A 19,789-nucleotide genomic window follows, 5' to 3' on the forward strand; every position below is an offset into this window, starting at 1 on the left:
TCAAATGAATGTGAAGTCCAACTTCTTTAACAGAGTGTTGGAAGAGAAAGCGTGTGTAGAGAAACCACTTAATCATAAAGTTTTAGGGCAAGCAAACAAATTGTATAGGATGGAGAAATCCCTTTATGGGCTAAAGAAAGCACCACATACATGGTGTAGTAGAATTGAATCATATTTGTTAAGAAATGGATTTAGCAAAAGAAATGGTGAGCTAACTCTTTAAACCATGGCATTTTATTGTAATATTTTTATTATTGTCTTATATGTAGATGATTTACTATTAATGAGGAATGATGATTTCCACATTATTGATTTTAAATGGGCTATAAAAAATAGTTTGATATAATAGGTTTAGGTCTCTTAAGGTATTTTCTAAGCATTAAAGTGAAAAAAATAAAACATCTTATTTTCATCTCTCCATAAAGAAATTCAACAAACATTTTGATGATGTTTAAAATAAAATATAGGAAACTTGCACAAACACCAACAACCATAGGTCTAAAAGTGAGCAAGGAAATATGTAACAACAATGTAAATCTTGCTATGTTTAAAAGTTTGTTGAAATTTTAATGTATTTGACACCAACTACGCTTGATATAATGCATGGAGTCAGTTTGATTTCTATATTTATGGAGACTCCAAGGGAGACAAATAGCCAATCAAGTAAGAGAATCTTGAAGTATGTGAATGATTCTAAGGGATATGATAGTTTGTATTTAATACAATAAATAAACTTGGGTTGTTTGGATATATAGATATCGATCAAGTAGGAAGTGTAGGTGATAGGAAAGGAACATTAGAGTATGTTTTCTATTTGGGGTTAGGAGCTATCTCATAGGATTCCAAGAAAAAACCCATAGTTTCCCTTTCTACAACTGAAATTGAGTATATAGCATATATGTCAAGCTATTTGGCTATGGAGAATCCTAGATAATTTGAATGAAGAACAAAAAGGATGGTAGAACAATATTTTGTGATAATTAATATTTTGTGTACATCTACATAGTAGGTAGTAGGCATTTCAACAAATCCACTAAGCAAAGACAATTTTGAGTGCCTAGAAGGTAGTTTGGGCATGATTGCTTTAGTTGCAATAGCTATCTATTGGAAATCTTACTGGGATATTTATCCTTGCTCCCTTAACATTGTAGGAGTGGAAATTAATTTATTAGTTAAAGTTGAAATTTGGAAAACAAGAGGGATTTTTTTGTAAGAAGACAAAATGAGACAAAAAATAAGGAATTTGTTGCAACAGACAATTGGAAGAGTTTGAACAACAATTCTTTGAAAAGTAAGATTTGCGTAGTAGTAGACAATGGAGGAGACAAGTGCAACAATAGGTAGCTCCAGATGTGTAGTATAATAGGGACTTCTAAGAAGCTGTAGATTGATATTGATTGGTTGCAGCTCTAACTTCAAATAGCTAGAGATAATTCAATAAAATATATAAGAACAATAATATAAAATAAGTCTATTTTAAGTATACTTATGTTTATGCATTTTATTTCTAGAATAAAATAATTATTTGTATTTCTCCTTTCTAAAATTTATTATAATTACATTCTTTTACCTATAATTACTATTTTGCAACTAAACATCAATATTTCTATATTTGAATACCCAAATAAAATCACAATTAATTTTTCTATATATAACTATATATAAGTAAACACCATATAATCTTCACATAAGAAAATAAACATTTTTGAATCTACAGGTACCTCATCTAAACTAACTTAGAATACTGAAATCAACTGCATCTAAAAGTAAGTAGGTTTCAAATTGCTCTCACAATTAAAAAATCTTCCATTTTTGGTATAATGATACAAACCTTTATGTGAACTAATTTAATTTTATGTATCTTTTCTATTAAAATATTAAAAAGTTTCCTTCAACTTGAAAATCTCTCCCCACCTCCCTGTGTAAACGCGTTAGATTTTGAACCTATATCGTCCACAAGAAATTGTTGGAACTAGTCAACAATAGCATAAACAGTCCTTATAGCAAAATTCTTTTGGCTTTTACGTCCGTTCTTATATAAAAATTCAACTTTACTTGAGTGGCTTCAAATTGCAATCGTGTGCGATCAAAGTGGAGTTGTTAGACCAGCTTTGATAAGCAAAAAAATCAAATGACTGAGCAGTTTTCAAGGCTATTATTGATACATTATTCTTGCTTCTTCCATGAAAGAATCTTTGAAAAATTATTTATTGACCAGACCAATGCATACATCATATCCAACGTATACAAAATTCAATCTGTGGATTGGGGGTTTTCTTCATAAGAATACGGTGGCTCTCAAAATCCACTTTCTTGTATAGAAACAACTGCACAATGCCACTCAGCATAATAACTAATGTAGGTTATTTCTAACAGAATAATGCCACTTGCACGAATATTTATTACAGTTTTGAGATTTACATTGCAAGTAATATTCAGCACCATAACATGTCAAATTGTCTTTCATTTTGAATTTTTTTTGTTTTACTGTCATTATTTAAAATTTAAATAAAGGGCATGTATTTTCTCACATATTACAGGTTGTAGGTTTTCTACAAGAAAATCCAAATTTCAATTAACGACACATATGATAGAAACTTGGATATTGATTCCCTTCGCAATGAAGCCTCTTTAAAAAAAAGGTTTTTCAATAAATACAGAAATAATAATACAAAGAAGGGGCAGCAACAAGCTGCCAAGAACAGAAAGCTAACACCAGGCTGTAGCATGTGACAACGAGGCCTATAGAAGCCAAAATTTCGTTTACGCTCTCTACATTGTACACTTGAATTATGACTCAACGGTCAGTGATATCTGTTATCTAAATTTCTTTCATGGTTTCTAATGATTTAATTCTAAAATAACTGTAACATAAAATCCTGAAAAACAACTACAGTGATCTGACTTTCAACAAAACAGTTATTGTAGTAAGAAACATTGGAACCAAAGCATATAAATACAACATGCAGTCCACGCTTTACAAATTTTCATGATCTTCAAGGAGAGTCGTCCTAATAGTTTTCAGTACTCCTACCACGTCTCTGGCTGAGGGTCTTTCACTGGGGGACTCATTTGAACACTCCAGACCAACAAGTAGGAATGGAATCAGACACTGATTTACTCCATATTCTCCTATTTCCTTCATCATGCTCGTGTCAACAATCTCGTCCATTTTGTTATCAAAATGCATGTTTACCCACTTCTGGAGGTTCAATCCTCCCACAAACATATGGTCAGTTGGACTCTTTCGAGTTACCATTTCCAACAGCATAATACCATAACTGTAAATATCGCCTCTCGTGGATACCTTCCCACCAAATCCATACTCTACATTATGAAAGAAAATGAAGAATTTTGGTTAGCTCATGTAGAGGAGTCATTTGGTAATAGACAGAGCATATTCAAAGGAGAAACTAGTTAGATAATTGAAAGCAAGTACCTGGTGCAATGTAGCCCATCGATCCTTTGAGAACTAGAGTGGAAGTATTTCCTGACTCAGTGGTACTTGTATCTGACCCACAAATTATTTGGGCAATCCCAAAATCTGCTACATGTGCTGTCATATAATCATCCAGAAGAATGTTGCTTGGTTTTATATCACAATGTACAACTTGCAGAAAACAGTCATGATGCAGATATTCTAATCCATGGATAACATCGATTGCTATGTTCAATATCTCCCTGAAGGTCAATGAGTTATCCTTGGAATGCAGTAGTGTGTCCAGATTCCCGTTGGACATGAAATCTAAAACCAATACTTTGTGTCCAAATTCTAAACAGAAGGATATGATTTTGACCAGGTTCCTGTGCCTGACTTCTGCCAACACTTTGCATTCCTTGCTGAAGCTCTTCTTGGCTTCCTCATTTTGCAAATTTAGAAGTTTGAAAGCAGCAATTTTACCATCATCCATAATGCCTTTGTACACTGAGCCAAAGCTGCCAGTCCCTAACATGTTTTTCTCGTTGAACCCATCAGTGGCTTTAACGATTTCTTGATAGGAAATCCCCTTGTCATCCATGAGTTTCAGGGGCAAAATGTCACTGTGAGCATCGGAGTTGACCTTGCGCCTCCTGTAAATTAGGCCCAAGATCAATAAACAAACAAACAGGAAGCCAATGGTTCCACCCACTGCTGCTAATATTTTAGTTCTGTTGGTGTGGTCTTTTGGCTGAGTATTGAGAACAGAGCATGAAGGTAACTCGATCCATTCTCCACAGAGAAACGTATTTCCCATAAATGATGCAGCTGTCAAATTTTTAAAGATGCCCTCTTCTCTGATTTCTCCACTGAAGTTATTGAAAGACAAATTCAAATATTGAAGCATATTCAGCGACCTAAGAGACACAGGGATCAAACCTGAAAGATTGTTGAAAGACAGGTCCATGCTTACAAGACTTTTTAATCCACTGAGAGAATTGGGTATTGTCCCTTGCAATTCATTGGAAGATAAATTCAGATATTCAAGTTGCTCACAACTTTCCAGAGTAGCTGGAATTGTCCCTTCTAACCTGTTAACTGAAACATCAATAGCTTGAACATGAATCATCTTTCCAATCTCCATGGGCAGAGATCCCTCCAAGAAGTTTCTGGATAAATTGAAATAAATCTGTAGATTAGCAAGACTAGCCACTTCATTGGGTATGAGTCCACTGAACTGATTGTTGGAGAGATCCAGCAATTGCAATTTGTAACATTTTCCCAAACTTGCAGGTATATTCCTGGATAGATTGTTGTGGTTAAGCACAAGATGCGTTAACTGTTGAAGGCCACCAATTGTATCAGGGATCTCTCCAGAAAGCATATTATGGCTCACTGATAGCTTCCCAAGGCTTTTTATTTCACCAATCTCACTGGGTATGCTTCCTTCTAGCTTGTCGTTATCCAACAATAATCTTTGCAAATTACCCAGGCTTCTGAGAGAGGATGGGATGCGGCCTGTAAGGAGATTGGATGACAAATCAAGGTCTCTCAAGTAGGTTATGTTGGCAAGAAGTGAAGGTATAATTCCTGTTATATTATTTCTATATAGTGACAACAGAGTAAGATTTTTTGGAAGCTGCTCTGGCAAGTTTCCAGTTAAATTATTGTCATGAATCAATAGGCTTTTCAGGACGGTGCAATTCAGAAGGGCAGTAAGAATGGGAATGGTGTCTGAGCTGCCGCAACAAGTTGATTAGACGATAGGCTCAGTGTTTGAAGCTTTGAAAGCCTGCTCAACACCAATGGTACTTCTCCACTGAGATGGTTGAGCTCCAAATCAAGTTCACTCAGTTGTGTACAATTGGCAATTGTGGCTGGGATGGTGCCTTTCAGCTGATTGTCCCATAGATATAGAACTGTAAGGCGAGATAGCTTGCCCAATTCTAGTGGAATACTACTAGTCAAGCTGTTGCTATAGAGGCCCAATTCGATCAAGCCCGAACAATTTGAGATTGAGGAGGGAATAGGGCCAGTTAAACGGCGATTCTCAAAGAGGAGAAAAGAGGTCAAGTTAGATAGCTTTCCCAGTTCTGGTGGAATGTGACCTTCAAGTTCAAGATCTGCCATATACAATACTTCGAGATGAGAGAGATTTCCTAAGGAGGGAGGGATGTTACCAGAAAGATTGTTGGAGCCGAGTTTAAGGACACGAAGATTTGTAAGCATACTCAATTCTAAAGGAATTGTACCAGTCAATTGGTTAGCAGCCAGGTTCAATTCTTGTAACTCCTTGCAGGAAGTCAAATTCCTTGGAATAGAGCCCTGTAAATGATTGATTGAAAGATAGAGAGCCTTTAAAACTTGAATTCGCCCTATTTCCTGTGGAATTTGGCCTACAAAACTGTTGTTGATGAGGTCGAGTTGTGTAAGGAAAGAGAGGTTGCCAATTGAATGGGAGATGGTACCTTCTAATTCCATATCTGCCAACTCAAGCAATTGAACTCTGTTTCTGGCCGAATTACAAGTAACTCCAGTCCAATTGCAGAAGTGAACAGTAGGGACCCAATTGGCTAAGGAATTTAGAGGATCCAAGGTGATGGATTTCCTGAAATCTATAAGACTTTGCTCATCAGTAATTGCAGAGGTACAGGGCAATAGAAAATGAAAGAGAACAAAGCACATTCCAAACAAGGGATGCATCTTGTCGAACAGAGTATTGTTCACCGAAGATGTAAGGGCAGAGATCAAGAAGATCTGAGTGTCTTCTCTGATCTCACAGCCTCTATTTTATTATCTTCACCGGAACTTCAACGCCTCCAGCAGGCCCAGTTTGGGTCAAATAATCTTTATTATTTAAATATATTCGTTTTTGTCATAATTGCCATTTCTTACTATCGGCACTCTTGGTCGTTGGGTCATATATAAAAATATTTGTGGTTGCTGAAAGCAATGGAAGGAAATGAATGGGTTCCAAACAACCCTTGACTACTCATCTGTCAGTCCAATTATTAAATACCGCAGTCAATTGTTGTCCTTTGTGTTCCTGTTCACACAATTCACTGTCACTTGCTCCCTACGGAAGAGATTTGTCTCATATTTGTCATATATCGGTGACTTTTAACATAAATTTTGCAAGAGGAATGCAGTAAAATTATAAAATAAGTGAAGTTGATGGGAAACAAAGAAAAACGTGGAAAAAACAATCCAGTATTGCTTTGGCAAGTTCCCCGTAGTTGCTGATACTATATTCGCCATTTAGTTTGACCGGACAATAGTTCAAGACAAAAGATAACTCGTTGCTTTTCTCTAGTCAAATTAGAGAATTAATTTTAGTTAGTCTGTAACATTAATAAATACTATATCATGATATATTATTCTATTTTAAAGGCAGCCTCATCTTTTTTAAGGTAGGATTATTATATTCAACTAGATTTGATAGTTAGATTAAAAAAAAATCATAAGTCATTTCAAATTATTAATAAATTATATTCGAATATCTATATTCTAAAAAATTATGTAAAAAGTTGATTATGTAAAAGATTTTTAAAGATGTCAATCCTTAGAAATGTTGTGTCATTTTCTTATTGATATAAGGAATGTTATTGTTTTGATTAATAATGACTATAATTTAAATTTGAATAATAGCATCTAGGCTACTAATCTAATTCATATCTAGTGTAAATCTATGGAAATAAAATAAAAGCCTATTTTACATGGTTGTTGTTCCTTAAAAGTTGGCTATGGGGAATTTGTTAGAGGTGGTTGAAGTCCTTGCTAGAACCTATGACCTATACCAAGTTAATGAGTCTTTTGAGCACTTATTCTTTGAATGTAAATTTATATTTTCTTTGTGGTTTATTGGCTTATTTTGACTAATGATGTTCTTTGATATAGTTGGAAGAAGAGATATGAAGAAGTATTCCAAGACAACATAAGGTACCATACTGAGCTCACTAGTGAACCCAACTTTCATAAAATTGTGTTATAGGTATTCATAGTTATGGAAATTCTAAAAAACAAGTTTATGGTCCTACTTTAAAAAGGTTTGTTAATTGTGCGCAAAATAAATATCAAGCATGTGCGTTTCCTCCCACATGGAAGAAACAATCCAAATGAAGATTATCTTGCACTCTTGAAACAATACATGGAAACGAACAATATTAATAAATCCCTTGAAGAAGTAACCAATAGGCCAAAAAGACTACAAAAAACTTAGTATTAGCCCATTGTTAAAGATCTTTACAAATATGATGACATGATAGAGCCTCCCATTGGTACCTATGATTGTGATTATGTAGAGTATAGTAGCAATGCCAAGGGTCTATTGGAGTAGTATGCTAGCTATATTAGTCTAATGTTATTAATTTTTTCTGTGTTGATACTATGACACTTGTTAATCCTTTTTTATATATGATACTATGGCACATGTAACTTAATAGTTTTTGTATTAGCCTTAATGGTAGCAGATCTGCATGAAATAGGGTTTTACATCTTGGACTAATGGGCCATAGCTCCCCATCATGTACTCTATTTTTAATAAATAAAAAAGAATGGAAAGAATATGCATCCTTATGAAAATGTTTTTTTTATTAGTTCTTTTGATGTTGCTAAAGACCTCAATTCTATATCCTTGAGAACATTGTATGCTTGTGTAGATAACATTGCCTTATAGTCAAGCTATAGATTTCCTAGTGAGACATAATACAATAATGGTTCCTACTTTTTGGCCAAACTTGACATTGAAATCAAAATATTTATGTCTTTAACTCATTGAAAGAAAATGATATATTGCTGTATATCAAAGGATGAGCATTGATCTAATTGAGAACCCCCAACCCATTATATTTATTTACAACTTAAACTTTACATGTTTGTTTTGTACTGTAGTAGATTATTTTTTCTTCAATCTTCAACAATTTAGTGGTACAGATTTGAGCAATCCTTGGATAAATTATTGATATTATTATCTAGAGAGGATTCATGTATGATGCGGGTTATTAGGTGAATGGTATTTTGTGAAGTCCATTACACACATGCACACAAACACACAAAATAAATATTAATGAATATTATGTGTATTCTCACATCATTCAATCTATCTACCTATTTAGGGATCTTATAATTCAATTGATTATTATTTATCATTTAAGATCTTTGACAAACACCTTCTCAAGCTTAGTTAGCCTCAAAGAAGAAAAAGATAAGGCTTTCTTTCCCTCTTATCAAATTTCCCTTTTAACTTCCCTGGTTTGAGCATAGGTCACTTTTGTTATGATAATATTAATAGAATCGAGAGAGGCTTGAACCTTACATATCTACATAGATATATTTACCCTTATCCAGCATAAAGAGTTTTTTTAGAGGAATATTTCCCAAAGGCAACAACCAAGGAGTCTAGCATGGCCTTCACCTTTGTAATAGACACTTCAAATTATATTGTAAATAGGGAGCCTAGAAGTATTCTCTTCTTGGCTTGGCTCTTAGCTATCTCATTTAAGAATGTCATGCAGAGTAGAAGAGTTCTTTTCTATGATTTCCCTATGTTAGTCAAACGTATCCTCCGTATTCCACCTCATTTCTTCTTGATTTTCATGGAGAGCATCCACCAATTCAACCAAATAATTCATGTTTTCTGTTTGACCGATTTTCTCTATGATCTCTTCAACTATATTATCCACCACCTCCCATTTCTCGATCATCCCAACCAAATTCCCCACTTACATCGAAGCCCTCTATTGTTTCTCATCATCCACCCAACTAGACGCTCTGGCCTCCACTTCATTAATAGATTTGAGCTTGTTAATCTTATTCTTTTCCACCTCAAATTGACCTAGCAGCTAGTGGAGAAACAATTCATGTTTATTGAACTCCTCACATAGTTCATTAACCTTAGCCGCAAAGAGGTAAAATTTATCGTTAAACAAAGTGTTATGGGGAGAGTATTTAGTGAAATCATAGGGGAAATGGGGAGATAGGGGGTAAGCGTCTTGACTCTCAAAATTATTTGGGGCCCAATCAGACGTAATAGACAAAGAGGAGGTTGTATCTCATATTCCTCTTGAACAATAATCAATTTATGAGTTTAGGATTAACCAATAGGGGAGCCCAAAGGGGTTTTTGACTTTTCATTTTGTGAGGGATTAACCCTTATAGAAACCTTTTTAGGTTTACTAGAAGAAACAACTACAAATTGATTGACCAGAAGCATAATGCATAGGCCCAGACCCAAATCAGAGTTATGGAGGTTAACATTAGGGCCAACGGAATGGGTTAAACTCAAATGGAACTTATAGAGATGCTAAATGAGCCCTTAATATAGGGGAAGGTAGTCCTTAGACTTAGCAATCTTGATAGACTGGGAGATAGAAGTGAAAATCCAAAAGGGAAAATTCATCCTTACCCCATGCCGAAGTTGATTAAGAATCAAGAACAATTGAGACAAAAACCTTTTGAAGCATCTGTCGAAAGTGAATAATTTCATCAAGAGAATAACCACATCCTTCCAAACACCAAACAAGTCATCTGTTTTGAAACTACTTTGGTGGCAGGACACCTTCTCACTTAAGCCTAGAAACCTTTTAAAATATTCCTTATTGTTCCATTAAGGCTTGTTTCGGAAATTATTTCCCTCCATGGGCAGCCCTATCACCACAACAATAGTCTCTCCCAACACAATAAATTTCACCTTCCCCACTTGAACATCACTATTTTTCCATGACTAAGGAAATTAATTAGAAATCACATGGTCAAAGCCCTTTGTACACTCCACATAATTTGATAAACTACCTTCAATAACTTTCTCCCAAAGGGCAACATTTTCTTTAGACTTATCACTAGAATCTAGCTTTGTTTGAATTAAGTCTACTCCCATCTTGGATGCACAAAACCCAAAGCTAGAAGCCAAGGTAGTTTCACATAAACCATAATGGAAATAAACCTTTTTAGAGGCGATAAAGAAAAAAATACTTTCCTTGCCATCAATAGCATCCATCCACCTTGAAAAATCAAAGAAGCACATCATGGATAGAAACTGAACAAAATGGCAATTTTCAAATATTTTGGCTCCATAGATTTAGTTGTCCTCATCTATAATTGCATGCATTTCATTAGAGAAATCATACCAATCCATCTATAGTTTAATGCCCTCAAAGAAGGGGCCCAAGTTAGCAAGCCTATCAACGGCCTTGTTACCTTCCTTAAAAATGTGTTGAAACATGGTGTGTTCAATTGCCTTATTCTTGGCAATAGAAATGCTAATAAAGGCCACCGTCATTTCAGCCATGTTGGAAGTTTGGATACCGAAATTTTCCATATAGGCCACTACTAGTTTTCTATCTTGACCTCTTATTACACCACCCTCCCCGCTTGACCTAGGTTCCCCTTAGAGGGCCCATCAAAATTTAGCTTAAAACACCTTGGGTTGGGGGGGAACCCATAAGTCACTTCCATTTTGTCTAATGTTTGTGGTTTAAATATTTATATGGTATAGCTAGAATATGGTTCTAAATCTTCCTAATGATCATTATCTCGATGGGAATATCTTGTTGTAACTTGTGATGATAGTTGCATAATCTAATTGTTTTCTATCCCATTACAATATTAGTTATTGAGCCAAGATGATACTTGAACTCTAAGTCAAACTTTATTTGTCTGGTTCTTTTTCGTGTGATTAAAACTAAAATGAAAACAAAATGCAATTTAATAATATTTCTAAATTTCAAACTATTATAAATAATTTGAAAAATATAAATTAAAATTTCATTAATTTTTATTTAATGAAAGATATTTGATTTACAAAATTTATAGTGATTATTACAAGTTGTTTTAGATTCAACTAGTGATATTTTTTTTATCAAACATCCCATCACACCATTTGATCCATCTTCAAAATGAAATAAAAGTTGTATGAAAAGTTGTATGACAAAATTTGACGGACAAAAGAAAATCACTTTAAAGACCTTATTTATAGAGATAAAATATTTATTTTCTCAGTAGGAGAAATCCATTTACCTGCTCCATGGAAACAATGATGAATTATGTGCAAGAGGTACAGGATGGGTTGTGTAATAGAAAATGGTGAAGATCTGACTATCATATCTTACAATCTATATTTTATTGGCTTAACCAGAACTTCAACGCCCTCTCAGGCTGAGTTACGGTCAATTGGACTTTATTATTTAAATGTATATTCATTTTCAGTAGTTGCCATTTGATATTGTCGGCACTTTTGTTAGTTGGCATGTTGACAATGCTTCCAATATATCAAAATATAAATACTAGTGGTGAATGAAAATGATGGAAGTAAACAAATGGGTTTGAAAACTAAACTCTTATCCTTATCCATCATCTCTAAGCCCAATTATTAAATACAACAGTCAACAGTTTGCTTTCATTGGCTCGCCATGAAGACATTTCTCTCATACCGGTCATACTAATTCGTTGAATTTAACATAGTTTTGCAAGTAGGAAAACAATAAAATAATAAAATAAGGCAATAAACCATCGTTTAAGTGAGTTCTACGGATTTGCTAATGCTGCATTTGTCATATAATTTGACAGGTCTATTGAAAAAGAGTTCAGACACAAAGGATGAATCATTGCCTTTTAAATACTCAAACTAGAGCATTGATTTTAGTTAGTATATAAAATTAACAAATGCATATCATGATATATTCTTGTTATCTTAAGATTGGCTCATCATTTAAAAAAATAGCAGTTCATAAAGGAATTGTACACGGAATGAGGAAACTAGTATAACAAAATAATAATCAATCTTAAAGGTAAAGATACAGTAGTATAATTATTAGTCTCAAAGACAAATAAACAACAATAATATCTCTGGTAAGTTTTGATCAATAAGTCATTTAGTGTTATAATAAATTACATGACATTCTATTAAACACTAATATATAACTTTTTAGGAGAAGTATAATAATAAATAATTTATTTTGTTGAATATGTGTAGATTATCATTAAAAAATAATGTTACACATATTCACAACAAAAAGAAGGTTGAGTTATTTCACACCTTTAAAGCCTGAATAGTATAATAATCCATAACATGAAAGCATTAAGGAAAGCTACTATGCATGGCAAGGGCTAGAATAGAGGGAGAAGGAAGAGAATCCCAATCATAAAATTTCTTCCATACATTGATAGGGTCCAATGTGTTCAATGGAATCTCCTAAAGATCCTTATCCTTTTTCTTATTATTATGTCACGCGTTTCTTTGGTTTTCATAAGATTATGAGAAATAGAAAGAGATAGTTGAGAGAATTTGTTGTAGTCAAACCATCTAGTAGTGCCTCCCATAGGCCACCCAAAAGTTCTTACACGAAGTGTTAGAGGGACAAAGCATTGAAAAGTAGGATATGACCAATCTCATTGAATATGATCATTTTCCATAGTACTTCCAAAATCCTATGAGAAAATTCTCTTGATTGCCATGGGAAGAAGATACACCCACAATGGTGTCCTTGAAAAGGGGAGCATCCTTGAAAGAAGAAGGAAAAATGAGGAACTTTAGCAATAGTATAAGGACATTACCTCAATGATCTAATAGCACTTGAAAGTAAGCCACCTCAAATGCAACCATATTGGCATGCACTCAGATATATACTAAACTATTAGAAAAAATCATAGTATCAACAAATAGAGAAAAAGGAGAATTCAAAGAACAGTTAAAAAAGTGAAATTTCTATCTTTCCATATGTTAAATTAAATCTGTTCCTTGAAAGAACTTAAAATTTGAGTGAATTTTTGGAGGATGTAAGGCTACTCCCATACAAGAAATATATGCCAAGGAAAAGATTCTCTCCCTAAGGGCTTAAAAAGTTCATGGATCTAGGTCCTAACATTTTAAATTCTTAGATAAAACTACTAAAGGCGTTTTAATGACTCTTGGTTTCCATAAAAGGCATATTGATGCTAAGAGAATCACAAATGTGATAGGGAGGCCTTAGAAAATAAACTATTAAGAAAAAATAAGCAATTTTATTTGCAAAACTATTGATTAGATTGTTCAAAATCTAAATTTCAAAACAAAAATTACTGAATACAAATGCAATCATTGATCGAGGGAAGGCATCATCAAAAAATGAAGAGAGATCTATTGGTCACATTGTCAAGAATTATAATTCTATAACCATATAAAAAGTTTCACATAATTAATTAGAAAGATGAAACTTAGCCTTTACTCTATTATAAGAAATGAGACTTTCATGATATGGCAAGTCCTTCCCTTGTTAGAAGCCTCATTTGCTAATCGTAGCTATTTAAATATTGTGTAAAATTTCCATCTAGAGCACGGTAAGAAAAAAATATTATATTTTTTATCACTAGCTTTCTTAAATCATAATTACAGCTTCCTCGTTCATTAACAAAGTTAGAGGTTCCTTCAAAATATTTATTTCATGCCACCCTCACTCTCACCCTTTGAGCAATTTTTATGTCAACATCTAGCATCTCCCTTGCTTGATTTTACCCCCCTTCTCATTGTTTCACAACTTTAAACATAGTTCATTTTAGAGGCAAGCCTCTTTTAAGGTTTTTTGAATTTTTTATTTGACATTGTTCTTTCAGGTCATTGAAGTTTACTATATCCAACTTCTTCTATTTTCTTATTATAAATTGGACACAACAATTTAGTGGTATATGTATAGTTTTATTGTTGCTAAAAATAATTGATAGATATAATGCAATATCCTCAAAGAAGGAATATTCAACACATGAATAGAGGTCAATCTCAACAAAATTTATTTTGTAGGGGAATTATGCTTAGTGTATCACCTCTCCTGAAAAATCAAATCTATTAAAATATAATTTGCTGCACTAACTTGTTTCAATTTTTGAATTAATTTAGAGGAATACATTGTGATTTTTATTAAAATATTCAAAGAGAAATATCCGTCTCCCTTTAATTTTATATATTAATTCGAATCTTATTTTTAATGTGCATTGAGAACACTATATGATAGTATTCTAATATTTATGATCAACTTATTTCTTCCCATAATTCTTATTCTCTATTATGAAGAATTTGTGTCTCTTATTGAGAAAAGTAAATTTAGATCATTAATTTTATATCCTCAAATTTGATTGAATGAAACATTTGATAACCACATGCATGCACAATTACAAGCTTAGCTATGTATATCCAACGTAGTATGAAAATAACTAACCCTGTAAGTGAATTTAAAAGGAGATAATTCCAATCATGAATATATAAGAATAGTTACTTATTAATGATTTCAGTCATGAGTAAATATTTTTAAAAGACCTATTTTAGAATACTAGGATTCTATATTAACTCAATGGTACTTTCAAATTTATAAAACATTTCATATGTTGATATTTATGTAACCATTTCACGTTCTTTTAATGCAATTGCTTCTTATTTATTAAGTTTAAATAAAATAACTATATACCATTTATTTTCACTTCTTTTCTCTAGACTATAGAGTTGGTACAACAATGAAAACCTTTTTGGGGTATGAAAGGATGTGACACTCATGCTTATGAAGTAATTCACATTGGATGGTAGATTCAAAAGATTCCAAACTCAACTCTTCCTCATGTTTAATCATCTAAGGTATGGTATCAAAATGAATTTCTCAAGGACCTTAATGAAAAAATCTCTCAGAGGGACGAAAGGAAACCAATGACTGAACTAAAGGAAAATCATGAGATTTTGAAAGGAAGGTTGAGGAAATGATTGCTTCGAGTCAGAAAATGGAAATGAAGAATATGGCCTCTCTACATGTCATACATGAGGAGATAGAATGAACAAAGACGAAGACGAAGAGACACCTGAAGTCTTCTTTTGTAGAGATAGACCTCCTTGCCTTTGTTATCAAGGCTACTCTAGATTTGATCACGCAAGCCTCTAGGAAATATTCTAACAAAAAGAGATCTTATTGTGATAAAGTTAAACTTATGTGCAATGAATGACAATAGGATAATGCCCCCACTTAGTAGATCATTCCTTCATGTGTTTGGTGGGTGGGTGGTTGGATGTTTTTTCTTTTTTGGATATGGGCTTAGTGGTTCTATTCTAGTCGTTGGGTTTTAGCATGTTTTGGTCTTTTATGTTTTTTGGCTAGGTGCACACTCCTCATGGGACCCAGGTAGTTGTTCTTTAACAAATATGTAAAAATTTAGGCCCATCCATCTTTAATTAATCAGAATATGCTTAAAAATTTTAATACTTTATGACTGAACAATTTGAGGTTAGCTAGCATATTAAAAAAACTCTACACACGATTTGCATTGTCTCAAGTAAGCAACCAACTCTAGGAATGAAAATAAGCAAATAAAATAAAAAAGAAGCAAACCTCTAGCCATAAATATTGACGAATCGCTATTTATTGTTAATTCAATTGTTGAATGATAGATGATATTTAAGTTTTTGATTAGGATAAGTAGATTTTAGATAGGGCCCAAACCCTGTTACAAAGTAAGTTGGCCACCAAAAGGGTAACCAGCTAAACCAAAATCAAAATAACTAAACAACAAAGAATATATAGAAAGCAAAGCTTCCTTGAGATAATAAACAACAAAGTGGTCCATACTTGAAAATTAGATTTGGTGCCCAATTTCGACCAATTTCGACCGCATTATAACAATCTATGAATTAGGGACTACAAGAGACCAGCATTTCTTCTTACTAGATACAATGATATTTATGTTGATTAAATGGTTCTATTAATAACTACGTAAATACAATTATTGGATATTTAGACTTCATCTCACAAGCCAATAAACATTTTTCAAAAACTTATTATAAAACGCTAGGCTTCTTTGTCAATGCATTGCCACTTTCAAATCTATAAAGTATTCTATGTAAATTAAAATTATAATTGATGTAACAAGCCACAAATAAGGGAAAGAAATTGTGTCGTTGCAGAATCGAAAATGGATGCTCTCCACCACTAGACAGAATCCAAGCATACATTTAATCAAAGAGTTGATTAAACAGTCAACGACTAAGAAGCATTGTAAACTGGCGAATAATCTAAACAAATGATTCATACTTTATTGAAGGGAAATCGCAGTTTATTTAATGTAATGTATTTCAAAGTCGGAACAGGACTCTTGCAATCACTATCATTGCCTTGAACAGCAGAAGGAAACGCTATTCCTTGCACAGCAACTATTTTGGCAGCATGCTTTGTACTCCGGAGGCGGAGGAACGAAAGGAGGAGGAGGCGACGGAGGCGGCGGCGGATACTTACAACCAGGACGTCTTCCTGCACAGTTAATGAAATCCCAATTCAGTCCATATTGCAAAACTAGGGCTGGGCTTAACCATTGATATGATTTAATATAATTCTTTTGAATTATTAAAAATAATATTCAAAGCGGATTGCTTGAAATTGTTAAACTTCTGATAAACAAATGGGTATACCTTATTTTTCAATCTGAAATTGTCTAGACTGCGCTAATATCATGTCTTCAAGCATATTGTCTATTCATAACAATGAATACCTTATGGGTAAGTACATTGTTATTTTTTGGACTAATCTGAAACCATCTTAGTTTTTATCTAGAATCTCATGAAACATTTAAACCCTAAAACGATAACCAAGTACAGGTCCAATAGAAAATTAGAAACTTTACCTGGAGGTGGAGGCGACTGCTTAGTTAGTTTGACAGATCCATAGCCTTTTGAAGCTGCAGTCAAAAAAAATTATTCATATTTAAGCACATAAATTCTTAAGATTGAATCAGCCCTATTTTATGATGGACATATGATGTTTAGATGGAGTACAGAGTGCTTACGTTGGTCTTCTGAGAGATATCGGCCTTCACCCAGAGCAGAGAAAAAGAGCAGCAGTATAAATGCCAATAACAACACAAATAAATGCATTTTGAGAGCCATGGTTTTCTTATTACAGGCCTTAATTAAAAACCATAGGTTGCAATTTACAGCTAATCTATGGATTCCAATTATAAATATTTAATTAAAGAATCTTTCAAAGAAAGAGAGAAGGAAAGTGCCCTGTGAATTGTTTATTTGTGATTATTAAAGTGGTAGGTAGACATGTATAAGCACCAAGTTGATCGCACCATTGCAATTAGAAGCTACCAACTATAGTTGGCATTTTTTTTTGGATAAGCACGGGTGTAAAACACAACAGCATTGCTTTATGAGGAGAGAATTTCTTGTGTGTGCATCATCTAACCTTTAGACATGGACGTGCTTTAATATCATTAAGATATCAAGAGATTTTCTAGTAGTTTTAAGTTTTTTGGTTTTTTTTTAAAGAGAAGGAAAATTAGATATTGTTAAATTAGTTTACGTAAAGATTTTTACATAAACATATGAAGATTTTTTAATCGTGAGAGAATTTTGAAAAATATTTTCTTTTAAATGTATTTGATTTAACTATTTTAAGTTTTGTTTTTATAGGGTAGACTCGTGGAGGTTTGTTTGGTTAAGTTAAGATTATAATATTATGTTGTATGGTGTTTGATTATATCTAGATATATTAATTTTAAATTTATTTATAAATATAATTGTTTGGTTCTAATAATATAATATAATAAATTTAAAAAAGAAGAAAATGAGAATTTTGACAAGGTACTTGGTCATACTATAGTTGCGTATTTTTTGTTTTATACTATTATTATACCAAACTATGTCTTTGCTACAAGAAAGTTTTCAACCTTGTGTATTAATTAGGAATTTTTAAGTTGTCATTTTCATGGCCTCAAATGGCTTCAACCCAACAATTCAATATGAGTGTTTACATTTTTGGTGGTTATGTACAGTGGTACCTCTAAAAAAGAAATTTTTCTAAATTATTTCCACAAGGTACACACTTTGATTACCTCGGAAATATGCGTTTACCCATCTATGAGTTTGATAATGCATGTAATTGGCTAAATTTTGTAAAATTTTTGGTAGGGTATTTTGATAGGAGTACTCCTTGAAAAAATCTCTAGGATTAGATTAACAAGGATTTGATAGGGTATTTTAATAGGAGTACCCCTTGAAAAACTCTATAGGATTAGATTAACAAGGATTAGGCACTAAATGGAGTTTTGTTTAGTGTTGTACAAAACCTCATTAAAAGGGTTTTTTATTTCTTAGTAATTAGGTAAGGCATATTGAGGCCATTGTCAACATTTTCTTGTGGTACTTCTATGCATCATTGTTAGTCTTTTAATTGTGGATGTGATATCTCACCATCTCAAACAAAAAGATGTTGCATGTGCTAGTTTGGATCATGATCTTAAGTTCACATATTCCATTCTTAAAAAAATTAACCATGATTGTTGTTTTCCTTTAGAATATTATTCATGTTAATCTCAATAGGTTCTATTAGGAGCATCTATAGAAATAAATGTGCCAAACTTGATTTGTCCAACAACTTGAAAGAATATATGACTGTTTATATTGGACATATTCGTCACACCTAATGCATGATGGACGTTAATTTAACCATTATTTATTTTTTATGCCAATTTATTTAGCATGAGATTGAAGATTATCTTTTGGCACCCCTGGGACAAATTACCATTGAATCTATTGAGATTTATTTCTTCAAAACTAAATAAAATGAACAATAGTTTTACATAAACTAACAATGCCAACTGTGGTAGTTTTACCAAGATAGATATCATGTAAGCGTGGACAAACTAGCTTCCTATATAAATCTCACAAATAATTTAAAACCTTCTCAAAAAGGAAAGAGATTATCCCACCTATTGGTGATACTTCTTCTCAACCAAGATTTCTTAGATGTCTCAACCATGATCAATTTTATCTTTTGAGCCAAAAGTTAATGTTCACTCTCTCCATTCTCTTAAATATATATGACATTATCATAGATCAACTTGTTTGATAGAGGAGAGAAGGATATTACAAAAGAAAGATAAGAATTTCTATTCCCATCATCCAATTGAGTAGTTTATATTTTTAATCTTTTACACAAAACTATTACTTTTCTCAATAGAAGTTAGGTGTGACAAATGTATCTTCATTCCCATCAAAGAATTTTCTCTCTTCTAATGTTTGAGGTCTCACTAAGCTCCCTAGAAAATAATAATTTAAGAATGTTCATAAAAAAGTCAACCACATTCAGGACAAAATAAAAGTATTTTTTATGAATCCTCTTGGGAAAACATGTGTATGGCACTAAAAATTGATGAGGATATTTTAATTTTTTTAAAAAATATTTATTTATTTATTTTTTATCAGTCCCAATTGTTATTTTATAAACCCCTCATGTACGACCACCATAATTAGACCTAAACTTATTATATTTTTATTTGTTTAATTCTATTTTGAAAAATAATTGTGTGTAGATTGATGTCATATAACTTTTTTTTAGAACATGTAAAATATTTAAAGTAATTAAAAAA

At 32.8% G+C, this 19,789-nt stretch overlaps 2 protein-coding genes and 1 long non-coding RNA gene across 3 annotated transcripts; all 3 read right to left on the reverse strand.

Annotated features, from left to right (window-relative positions):
• Positions 1-2,672: 2,672 nt before the first annotated feature.
• Positions 2,673-5,110, reverse strand: LOC131053746 (putative receptor-like protein kinase At3g47110). The gene is made up of 2 exons (XM_057988389.2): positions 3,440-5,110; positions 2,673-3,327 (listed from the first exon to the last, which is right to left on the reverse strand). Exons 1-2 carry the CDS (start codon positions 4,800-4,802, stop codon positions 2,978-2,980), a joined length of 1,713 nt encoding a protein of 570 aa, XP_057844372.1. The 5' UTR covers positions 4,803-5,110; the 3' UTR covers positions 2,673-2,977.
• LOC131053752 (LRR receptor-like serine/threonine-protein kinase FLS2) lies at positions 5,110-6,203 on the reverse strand. The gene has a single exon (XM_057988393.2). It carries the CDS (start codon positions 6,119-6,121, stop codon positions 5,123-5,125), a length of 999 nt encoding a protein of 332 aa, XP_057844376.1. The 5' UTR covers positions 6,122-6,203; the 3' UTR covers positions 5,110-5,122.
• A 10,293-nt stretch (positions 6,204-16,496) lies between these two features.
• On the reverse strand, positions 16,497-17,225 carry LOC131053749 (uncharacterized). Its single transcript, XR_009107765.1, has 4 exons — positions 17,201-17,225; positions 17,039-17,092; positions 16,827-16,886; positions 16,497-16,668 (listed from the first exon to the last, which is right to left on the reverse strand). It is a non-coding gene; the product is annotated as an uncharacterized LOC131053749 (long non-coding RNA).
• Between the last annotated feature and the right edge of the window lie 2,564 nt (positions 17,226-19,789).

Source organism: Cryptomeria japonica, chromosome 11 (genome assembly GCF_030272615.1).
Source record: "Cryptomeria japonica chromosome 11, Sugi_1.0, whole genome shotgun sequence".
In the NCBI taxonomy this organism is placed as follows: domain Eukaryota; kingdom Viridiplantae; phylum Streptophyta; class Pinopsida; order Cupressales; family Cupressaceae; genus Cryptomeria; species Cryptomeria japonica.